Source organism: Neolamprologus brichardi, chromosome 12 (assembly GCF_056152115.1).
Source record: "Neolamprologus brichardi isolate AB-2024 chromosome 12, ASM5615211v1, whole genome shotgun sequence".
NCBI classification, from domain to species: Eukaryota; Metazoa; Chordata; class Actinopteri; order Cichliformes; family Cichlidae; genus Neolamprologus; species Neolamprologus brichardi.
In genome coordinates this window covers 36999844-37011201 of record NC_142115.1, presented here as the reverse complement: position 1 = coordinate 37011201, position 11358 = coordinate 36999844, and the positions used below count along the sequence as shown (strand labels likewise).

The 11358-nt window shown below is 40.4% G+C and overlaps 1 protein-coding gene across 2 annotated transcripts in view; it reads left to right on the top strand.

Annotated features, from left to right (window-relative positions):
• The first annotated feature begins 914 nt into the window (after positions 1–914).
• Positions 915–11358, top strand: part of dmrt1 (doublesex and mab-3 related transcription factor 1) — a 36048-nt gene continuing 25604 nt past the window's right edge. Inside the window, exons 1-3 of one of the 2 annotated variants that reach the window (XM_006797731.2) lie at positions 915–1273; positions 3884–4049; positions 5000–5157. In XM_006797731.2, coding sequence (XP_006797794.2) covers positions 1055–1273; positions 3884–4049; positions 5000–5157 — 543 coding nt within the window. In that variant the 5' untranslated portion in view covers positions 915–1054. The remainder of the gene's footprint in view (positions 1274–3883; positions 4050–4999; positions 5158–11358) is intronic. The other variant, XM_006797730.3, reaches the window with a different exon arrangement.

Here is an 11358-nt window from a genome sequence, read left to right as displayed (position 1 = left end):
GGTGATAGGCACATACGTTTTCCATGTTGATCTGCTGTGTTTTACAGGCCTGCTTGGACTGGATTCAGACTAATGGAGATGTTACCTGCATTAAACTGCAGACTTTATCACTGCATTATAATCTGTCATTATAACCTTTAGAGGCAATTAAACGCAGTGTTGCAGCCCTGCTTTCAGTTACTTTAGGACCTGAGCCAGTGAAGTGTAGCAGCTATTTATTTTGACTCAGTGATTCGGGGCTGCTTTTTAATTGGCAACTTTGTTTTATCCCCCCTCCGTTTGGCTGTAAGGATTTTAATTGGCTGCCTCTGAGCTTCACCTCACTCCCTGTCTATAAATCCACCGGGCTGACTGACGGTGCGGAGGTCAGCTCAGTTTCAGCTCAGTCAAGCTGAGCAATTAATTAATTCACCAGCAGCCAAGGTGGGAAAACACTGCAATAAATATGTTTCAGTGGGAAGATACTATAAAGAATATTACACTAATAGTAATCGTTATTTTAATTTGACAGGCAGAACAATTTCCTGTATTTAATTTGGGGGATAATTGGCATGAACCGTAGTTAAGTTAAATCTTCAGATTATAACACAGAGTCATGGTCATATTCTGCTACCTTGGCCCACGCGTTGCTCCTTCAGACTGCAAAGCTGGCACAGACTGAGTTAAAGTCCAAAGAGTATGCCTTTTTTCACTTTGCAAAGCCATCAGGTGGCCCCTGAGGACACTTTTCTGGTCCCTGCACCTCATACGAAGAATTGTATTGAATTTTAAATTGTGTTTTTGAGTCAATATTTTTAACTCGTGACTGGAGAGAGAAAAACGGGAGGCCTGCAGAATGATGCTTCTGTACTTCCAGCTCTCTCCCCCGCATTGTTTCCTCCCACTGGATCCCAGGCCTTCCGTAAAAAAACCAAAAAGCAGGGTGTGGAGGACAGTGACCTTACAGCCTCCAGCCTGGCACCAGTGCATATCTTATCAGCCAGCCTCTGCTTGGGCTCAGCAGCAGCAGAACTGTCCGTGTGCACACGTCTTCTAGTCACTATTGCCAGGACCCATGAGCCAGGACAAACAGAGTAAGCAGGTACCGGATTGCAGCGGACCGATGTCCCCGTCCAAAGCCAAGAAATCCCCCAGGATGCCCAAGTGTTCCCGCTGTAGAAATCACGGATACGTGTCTCCACTGAAGGGACACAAGCGCTTTTGCAACTGGAGGGACTGCCAGTGTCCCAAATGCAAACTGATCGCGGAGAGGCAGAGAGTCATGGCGGCCCAGGTAACCCAGTTTAGGCGCCCGTTAGCGCGGCTAGCTGCAGCTGACAACAAAACTGCTTTTTAACACCAAGCCAAACGTTTTGTGACCACACACAGCCGCACTGGCTGTTTGGGACTTACTATTTATTTCTGTGGACGTTTAAACCCTGTTTGCTGCGGGTGAGTCTGTTCATTAGTAATAACCACCCAGAAAGCAGCTAGCCAAGTTCGTACAGAGCTAACAGTTAGCTGCTCACGGAGCTAAAGTTCAGGGATAAAATGTTCCAGCAGTTGCTCACATTTATAACAGATACTTACAGAAAACAAAATGAATTCATTTGTAACTTTGTAATTTGAAGTGACAATTTAAGAGTAAAATAACATTTTAAATGTATTAAGTTACTAAAAATAACCACATGTTTTTTTTCTTTTAAAGAATATTTTTGTTCGTTCAGTATTTCCCCCACATTGATATCTACTGTTTTTTCTTTGAGCTTCTTTAAATCCATATGTTGTTGATTCTGCTCTCACTTTTAATGATCTATCCTTTAAAGAACACTTTAATAACTGAAGTTTATTGTGTTTTTTAAATAGACTGTATTTAATCCTATTGAAAACCTTTTTTTTTTTTAGCAGGAAACGCAGCAAAATTTAGAAAGCAGTGGCTTTTAAAGCCAGTAGTGCTGGATAATTTCCTCATTTTCTAAAGAACAGATGAATAATTTGGTCTAGCGGGGTCAGGTGTGTGAAAACTGATTTGGAAAACTGTTTTAAAAAGTCATTTGGAATTTCTGCTTGAAAGTGACTCTTACAGTGAACTGATACTAACAAAATGAGCAGATAAAGAATTAAAATGTCTTTTTACCTGGGTAAAACATTATGTTTTACTCTTGACCCTGAGATACATCGATGCACAGAGCTGTCAGTTTACAGAAAGCTGAGCTGATCACCTGATTGATTACACCAATCATTGATTGATTGATTGATTGTTAATTTATTTCAAACATGTAAACAATATACAGGTACATTTAGAAAAGAAAATAAGAGAGAGAAAAAATTTATCTTGAATTGTTAAACATTTCAATATTACTACCATTCTGATTCATTTACACGTTGAAAGGGAAGAAGCACACACTTATTTGATCCTATAAATTATCAATCAATATTTAGTCAGCTTCCTTACTGATATAATTTGTAATACAATAGTGAACAGATTTCTAATATACTATATCCTGTACTATAACATCATGATTTTCTTTGACTGTTCAGACTGTTCCACAGTTTCACTCCATGAACAGAAACACAAAAGCTTTTTCTTGTAGTACGAACCTTCTTTGTTTTGAAGTTACAAAAACCCCTTAAATTATAACTTCCTTCTTTCAAAACAAACATACTCTGAATATTACCTGGCAGTTCCTTATTTTTTGCTTTGAATAGAATTTGTGCTGTTTGGAATTTTACTAGATCGTCAATTTTCAATATTTCAGTGCAAAAATAGTGAGTTTGTATGTTCCTGTAACCTGCACTGTGGATGATTCGAGTTGCTTTTTTTTTTTGAAGAGTAAAAACTGAATGTAATGTGGTTTTATAGTTGTTGCCTCAGACCTCTGCACAATAGCTTACGTATGGTGAAACCAGTGAACAGTATAGAATATGACGTGATGTTCTGTCTAATACCTGCTTTGCCTTGTTTGTTATTGCAATGCTTTGTGATACGTTGGCATGAATATATCTTACGTGAGCTCTCAGTTAAGTTTTTCATCTGTTATTTCCCCCAGAAATTTATTTTCACTGACTCTTTCAATATCAACACCATTTATTTGAATCTTTGCATTTGTATTTAAACGACTATTTCCAAATAACATAAGTTTAGATTTATTTAAATTTAATGATAATTTGTTTTTATCGAGCCAGAACTTCACTTTACTTATTTCATATCCTCCAATAAATTCTGCAGATCATCACCAGAGCAGAAGATGTTTGTATCGTCAGCAAAGACTCATTTTTAATGCTTTGGACACTTTACAGATGTCGTTAATGATGTTGAATTTTGGACCCAAAACTGACCCTTGGGGTACCCCACGAGCAATGTCCATACATAAGGAACAACCACCATTTAATTTCACAAACTGCTTCCTCTCACTTAAATAACTCCGGACCCAATCTAAAGCGACCCCTCTGACACCAAAACGTTCCAGTTTTCTTATTAATATATCCTGATCTATGAATAACCCAGCCACATGTTGCTTTTTGTCTGTGGAATTTGAGATTCTATTGAATCTAATAGTGCCAATGATGTGGATCTGCTTGATCTGAATCCGTACTGACTCTCAGTGACTCGTTTATGTTTATCTATAAATTTTTCCAGTCGGTTGTTAAACAGTTTTTCAATAATTATAAACAACAAAGAGCTGCTGGTTTCATCTCGCTCAGCAGCCAGGAGCGTGTTTTCAAAATCCTCTTGTTTTATGGCGATATCAACAGTTTATCTGCACACAAACAATCTTATTATTGTCTAATCAGGTGTAATTACAATTTTCAGACGAGCCTCTGTTTAAATGTGTTCTGGGAAGTCAGCAGATAAGGGCAATGTTTGTTTCATGCTCCTTATCAAACCTCTCCTCCCTTCCAGGTTGCCCTGAGGAGGCAGCAGGCCCAAGAAGAAGAGCTTGGGATGTGTAGTCCAGTGTCTCTGTCCGCTTCTGAGATGATGGTCAAGAATGAAGTCGGAGCAGACTGCCTGTTCTCTGTGGAGGGACGGTCCCCGACACCTACCAGCCACACCTCTGCTGTCACAGGTAACCTCGTCTTACATGGACCTCGTCAGATTTTGTTGTGTTATGAATCTTATTAGAAACACTTTGAGAAGCATCCACCTGCCTGTCTAGATAAACTAGTTACCCCTCACTGAATTAATGTTGTTGCTTTTTTAATTGATGTTATCGCTACTCCAAGGCTGAACAACATCCTGTGGACTGAACACGTTTCTAGACGAGAACAAGAGACTCTGTGATAACAAGGGACACTAGAAACTTGAAAATATGTCCTTGAGTTTTTCTTCCAGGTTGTGTGGAAGCTGACACAGAAGAGTGTTTCGCTGATAGCGCTTGAATGTGATTTTGGGTCAAGGCTGCTCTTATCTTGACTTTGTGTGTTTGTATGTGTGTTCCTTTTATTTTGAGGGGAGGTAGAGATGAAGATTGAGGTATAAAAAGGAGTGGAGCACTGTGTGGAGCTGCTGATGGCAGAGTTGGGACAGTAAATGTGATCATGTTTGGCTCCAGTGGTGCACAGTGTCTTCCCTGTGCAAAGATCAGGGTCTGCCTGAGAAGAATGTGTCCTTGCTGATAAGAAACGTACAACCGAGAGTGAGTAATGATGACTTAATGGTCATCTTCATCCTGAAAAATGACAATTTTATGTTTGACACCAAGTACAGCTGCCACCTGAAGATGGAGCTGTTGGGCAGCATGTTTCAAAACGAACTCTTTCTCTCATTTAATGATCTGAACAAGTGTAACTTAAACACTGAGAGAAGTTAATTGTTACATTTTAGCATCAGTAAAATGTGCGACGGGCTTAACGAGACTTGTTTCCTTGTTAAAATTGCAACGAAACACAAACACGAGCATTTGAAAACATCCTGAACATCATAGTTTAAATTACCTGACAGTGCTGAAACAACCAGCCACAGACTTCACTCTTCATCCTCTCGGTCTCATCATGTTTTGTTTGTTTTTGTGTCCAGGGACCCGCTCAGCATCGTCCCCCAGCCCATCAGCCGCTGCCAGGGCTCATACCGAGGGACCGTCTGACCTCCTGCTGGAAACCCCCTATTACAATTTCTACCAGCCTTCGCGCTACCCCACCTACTACGGAAACCTTTACAACTACCCGCAGTACCAGGTGAGCCACAGCAGCGACAGTCAGTGTGATCAGGAGCTAATGAAGGCGCGAGCGTTGGTCCTGCTTGTTGGATGCGTTGATTTGACAGGAATTGTAAACAGCTGGGTGAGCTCGGCAGGACAAATCTGTCCGTGTGTGTCAAGCTACATTCATAATCTTATTACTTTAACCCAGTTACATCAAACCTGACCTACAGGGGATTAACTGCTGTGGCTTCAAATATAAAAGAACCGCTTTTGTGTTGGAATGTTTTTCATGTTTAGAAACAATTCTGCACATAGTTGATTGTTCCTGTAGCAGCAACGCCTGTAAAGCAGCATGTAAGAAATTCATGCCACAGAAACGGGAGGTAAGCGGCTTTACGGCGCTTCAGTCGGGAAAGGCTTCGCTTTCACGCCGACTTATCACGAGAGTGTCGTGTTTCTCTCAGACAATCACTGGTGTTAAACTGGTGTTAAACTGGTGTTAAATGATCCTCATTTTAAACGAGGAGTGTTTGTTAGATTGGCACTGATTTGTTATATATGTAGACAGTCACAGCCCAGAAATACTCACAGTTTTAATTATGTTAAACTGATATTTTAATGTCTAAATTCCAGCCTCTTGTTGGATTTGTGGCTGTAAAGAGATCTCACAGGTCTGTTTCACTAAGTCAGTGTGCAGGCTACTGGAGGTGGGAATCACCATACATCCCATGATACGATATTATTGCAATTTTTAAAAATATTTTGCGATATTCAGATTCTGTACATAAAGGTAAACTTTATCAATCTTCATTTTCTCTAATATCAAAGTCTCACACTCAGTCTTTCTCTCATTTCAGTTTGATTGTTGACAAACTGAACGGTTTGTATTACAGTCTAGTCCAACTTAACTGAATCAACCATCTGGTACAATTATAGCTATTCTGAACTATGCAGTTTATGAAAACTATGCAGCCCCTTCAGCAACTGAAGAATTTGAAAGTAAATTAAAACAAAATATAATTTTACATTAAATAAAAAAGTTTTAAACTTAATTAAAATAAAACATGTCTTAAATTAAAATAAGTAAACTGTCATGTTTATTGCTGCCATAAAAAGTTAAACACATTTGGACAGTGAAGGAATGTCAGGATTCTTGCTCAGAAAAAGGATCAACATGCTCTGAAGTCAGAGCACAAAAACCTTTTTTGTAACAAAATATCGATTTCTGCTGTCCCTGTATCCATACATTATTAGCAAACAAAATATCACCATGCTACACAGTATCCATTTTTCCCCACCCCTACAGGCTACACTGCTGTTATTTGCTTTACTTTAGACCACATAAACAGAAAAGCCTAAATCTGAAGTTGCTTTGCATTTAATCCTCTGGGGTGTCTTCACTCTGTCAGTAGGTCTGCAGCTTTTCAGTGCTCCAGCTCATGGCAGTTTTAAGTGCTTGAATTGAAAACAGCTGCAATATTTTGATCATTAGGATGTTTCACCCGTCATCGGAGAGGCATCTTCAGTGCTCAAAACTCAGGTAGTTTTTCCCCAATGCAGAGGCCAAAAGGTTGATTCTGTTCATCTTCACGAACGGGCTGGGCTACGAGGTCAATTCATTGATCATTAATATGCAAATCATCATGAATATTGATCAAGAACCACTGATTAAGTCAGCTCAGACTGGAGAAGTCACTTGGATGATGATGAAACAGATGAACAGAATCAACCTTTTGGGATTTGCTTACCTGGATGTTTGAGTCTGAGCATCAAGACACCTTAATGCAGAGGTGTCAGACATAAGGCCCGGGGCCCAGAATCAGGCCACCACTGACTCCAGTCTGACCCAATGGATGTTTTACAGCGCTTCGTATTAATAAAGACCTCCCCCATGACAGGGCTGTGCGATATGACCAAAACCTCATATCCCGATATCAGACATCTATCGCCTGATAACGATATAAATCACAAAAATTTAACATTTTCTGTAAATTCTGTGAATCTCGTCTTGTATGAAGTGTTTCCAGCTGTGTGTCATGTAGCTGGAGTCGAGTGTTTTAACCGATGCATGAAACAATACATTTTTAGACATAAGTTGTAACGGCCGCCGTTTTCTTTGTATTTATTACACGGCGTGCTGCGGGGTTTATTAAGGTTTATTTTTTAGCACCTGGCGGCTCTTTTTTTGCTTCTCATCTGTAGATACTCTGCAAATTTTACGTGATTCAGCTTATTTTGAAAAGTCTCAACAGGATCTTGAGCTTTATTCTGAAAGGTTTATGTGGAAAATAAACAAGTGGACACGCGATGGTTTTACTGTTGCTGTTGCTAACGACAACGCATAAAAACAGGCGCTTGTCCGTCTGTAGTGTGGTTATATTAAATATAAGAGAAAGAGAGAAGTTTAATAAATTAATGTAGACACTACAGTGACCATCAAAACCATGAAAACAGTTTATTTTGCAACACCACGAAACAAACGATAGCGTAAAATGAAACGATAGATGTTTTTATATCGTTATATCGAACAGCCCTACCCCATGATCATTTATACTACACCACAGTAACTCGGTTAAACGTTTACATGACAGAAAAGTTTTGTTTTTTCAGTGTTTAATATGAAAATGTTTCTTTTTTAATTCACAAGAATTAATTTCTTACAGTTTAAGCCCAAAGAGTCGTGTTGATTATACCGTCATGTATCTGAGATGAGCTAAAGCTGAACTTTCTCACTTTGGGGTTTCTGAGCGTGCAGTTAGACTTCTTTACACTGACAGAACGCAGAGTTTCACTGGTCCCGCCCCCTGAAGCTCAGAGTGGGCCTACCATATAAAATGAGTTTGACGTCCTTGCCTTAGTGGTCACTTTATAGTATGTTATAGTCCTGCAAACCCAGAGGATAAAGATGCGTCCAGGTTCTGACTGCAGGTCCGCTGCCTTGCTCTTACTGCGCTCAAGTACAGACCTCTGTTTAAATCACTGAAATGAATTTGGGGCTGATTATCCTGGATGTTTACTGCTCGGTCAAAAGAAAAGCGATGAAAATCAATCCAGTGTTAAATCATCTTCAAGGATATTTTAGTGAATTAAAGGTGTCTAAACACAAAAACCAGCTGTGAAAAATACAAATCAACTCTAGACTTTTGATGGCTGCAAATTAACTGCATTCACAAAGTGTTTGTATTCAGATAACTGCTCTGAACTTATGTATAGAATAGAATAGAATAGAATAGAATAGAATGATCCTTTAATTGTCCCGCAGGGGGAAATTTGGTTCTAAAGGCAACAAAAAAACACCTTTACAAGCAGAAGAGGACACAGGACAAAATTGTTACATATTTCCATCATGGACCATCGTTACCAAAACAATACTGTGCTGTTATTAAAATGAAAGTACAGATAAATGACAAACCCAGGCTGTAGTGTGCAAACAGAGCAGGATATGAAAGTAGTTTAAATAGTTAAGAATATTTAGAATAATTAGAAAAGTGCAGATTGTGTATCATACCTATGCATTAAAAAGTAGACGTGTAACTTCAACAATAAGTTAGTGTATATAAACTGAGAAAAGTAGTTGTAACAGTAGTAGTTGTTCGGTTGATTAGTGGAAATTTACTCCACGACTAAAAACATTGAACCCAACACTGAAACTAACAAAGCTGAACCCAAAACTCTTAACGAGTAAACCAAAACAAGCAAACCTGCTGTGGAAAGTGAAGAAAAGTGAACAGATTTCAGAACAAAATAGAAATAAAAACTCTGATGTTTCTGTATGTTTGCTTATTGTAATCACATTACATTTCAAAACAGCCCCAACTGATTTCTAACAGAAGCCGCCTGACGAACGATGTCTGTCAGGACAGTTTAAAGGACTAAATGAGGGGCAGTGTTCATGTATGAGACTGATGAGTAACTCGAATGTGACGTCTGTGTTAAGGAAATGTAACCGAGCTCCGTCAGTGATGCATCAGCGTGTCCTGTGCTCATATCACCATATACGTGGTTATACCCAGGTCACAATTCAAAAAAAAAAGTCAGCGCACACACACACACACACACACACACACACACACTAAGCTTATGCATGGAGCAGATTAGATCTATAACTCTCCTGCGTTTGTGTTTTTATGAAGAACATTTGTACCCCCTCTCTCCGCCCCCTCCTCCTCTCTCAGTTGCCCCAGTAGCAACGTCTACTTTTGGGGTCACTGCCTCCGCGATCCTGCCCGCGCACAGCAGAGCCTGAATTGCAAAGGTTAATGGTATTGTCTGTCGGCAGAGGAACACACCGCTATGCCTCAGCGCCCGAGGGAGAAAGCCAGCACATTAATGCTAATCAGTTAGCGCTCTTTAGCATAATTTGGCCATCCGCTTTTGTGATTTATGATATTTTCAGTGAAGTTGTCAGGTTGAGAGGGCTACGTGCTGTGGTTATTCAATATCAGGCAGATTTTTTTGTATTTGCACAAGGAGCTGATTTAATGAAGATGAGTTTTAGAGCAGCAAACAGTCAATAAATAACAGTCTGTAAGTAGAACGGTGGGATGAAATAGTTCATTGCCTGATTTTAACATTTGGTTAAAAAAAAGAAAGAAGGAAACTGTTGTGTCTCCTTTACCCGTCCTAAACCTCCAGGTTAGTGAGCTGCATTCAGATTTTAGTATCCCAAACTGAAGCGAGTCCTTGAGTTGCTCACTTTAGATTTTGTCTCCATATTTGATGCAAAGCAGTTATCGCTGTGCTGTTTCTGCACGATGCAGAGAGCACGCCTGAGTTAATGCAAGCCCAACAGTCTTTAACTTCTCATTCGTTGGGGTTTTTCTCAAGGTGTCCCTTTATAAATACAACATCTCATTGTGAGTGCATAAATTACACTCTGCACATCTATAAATCTGTTGATGCTCACAGAGGTGATGGCAAAGGCGAGTCATCATTAATTGTGGATGGATCTACTATGAAATTTCCAGAACTAAGAAATAAATTTTCTTCACTGTGAGGCAGGAAACTCCTGACAAAGTGTGTAACAGGAGAAAAATCTGTACAGTTCACCTTATTGTTGTAGTCGTGGGCTCACGGTCAGAATAATCTTGGTGGCTCATATACATTTTTTGATTTAAACACTGGTTTTCAGCCATGCATCCATATTCTGCTGCTGATCTGAGAGGCAGCAGAATATGCTCTAGCGCTGAGGTGTCACCAAGCTGGCTGAGAAACATAATCTGACCAGTGTGCTCTTCCTGTGGTCGCCTACTGGTAGGACTATGATTCCTACGATGCCCAAACCACCTCATCTGGTTTCCTTATAGAAGAGTAGCAGCTTTACTCTGAGTCCCTCTCAGGTGACCGAACTACAACTACTGCTGGATGGAACAAACTTAAATGAGCTGTGGGCCCCTGCTGGCACTGTCGTCTCACTGGAGGGTCACTGTAGTGATCAAGTAGTACAAAAGAAACCACAAATGTTTGTTTGGTGCCACTGCTTGCATCCACAATCGTAGGCGAGGGCGGGAACGTAGACTGAGCAGTAAATCGACAGCTTTGATTTCACGCTCAGCTCTCTTCACCGTAAAGATTGGTACAGCGTTCAGATCCCCGCTGACTCCTCCTCTCTCCACCCACTTGAGATACTTGAACTCCTCCCAAACACACCATTTTCTGGCCTCTGACTTTTCTTCCCAGCTGCTTCACGCTTGGCTGCAAACCCTCCAGTTTAAGCGAGAGGTCACTTCCTGCTAAAGCCAGAAGATCGGCAGAAAGCACAGAGGTGATCCCGAGGCCACCAAGCCAGAAACCGCCGGCCACACTTTACTATCCATGAAAGTTACGAACAACAAGTTTCAAGTCGAACTTTGTTATTTGTTATAATTCAGCATCTGCTTTTTCCAGTTTGTTTTCGTCTGTTCTGTTTTTATGCTTTATTGGCACTTCTTAACGCCTCACTCATGACTGAGGTGAAATATGCATTTCAGTTAAAATCATTAAGCGAATGCGTCATAATAAAGTGATGCGCAGGTCCTGAGCTCTTCCCACTGTAACACCAGAGGAAACAATGTGGTCTTTATCAGTGGAATCTGCCTCCTCCTTCTCTGCTGTGCACTCAGTGATGCTTGGCTGTCATGCAGGTGGATGGTGATAATATAAGGGTAGTGTAGAGCTTCCAGACAGGAGATGGTGCCAGATAAGAAGACAGGCCCTCTCAGGGAGGTAAGGAAGCCCCTCCTTAAGCACTCAGCAA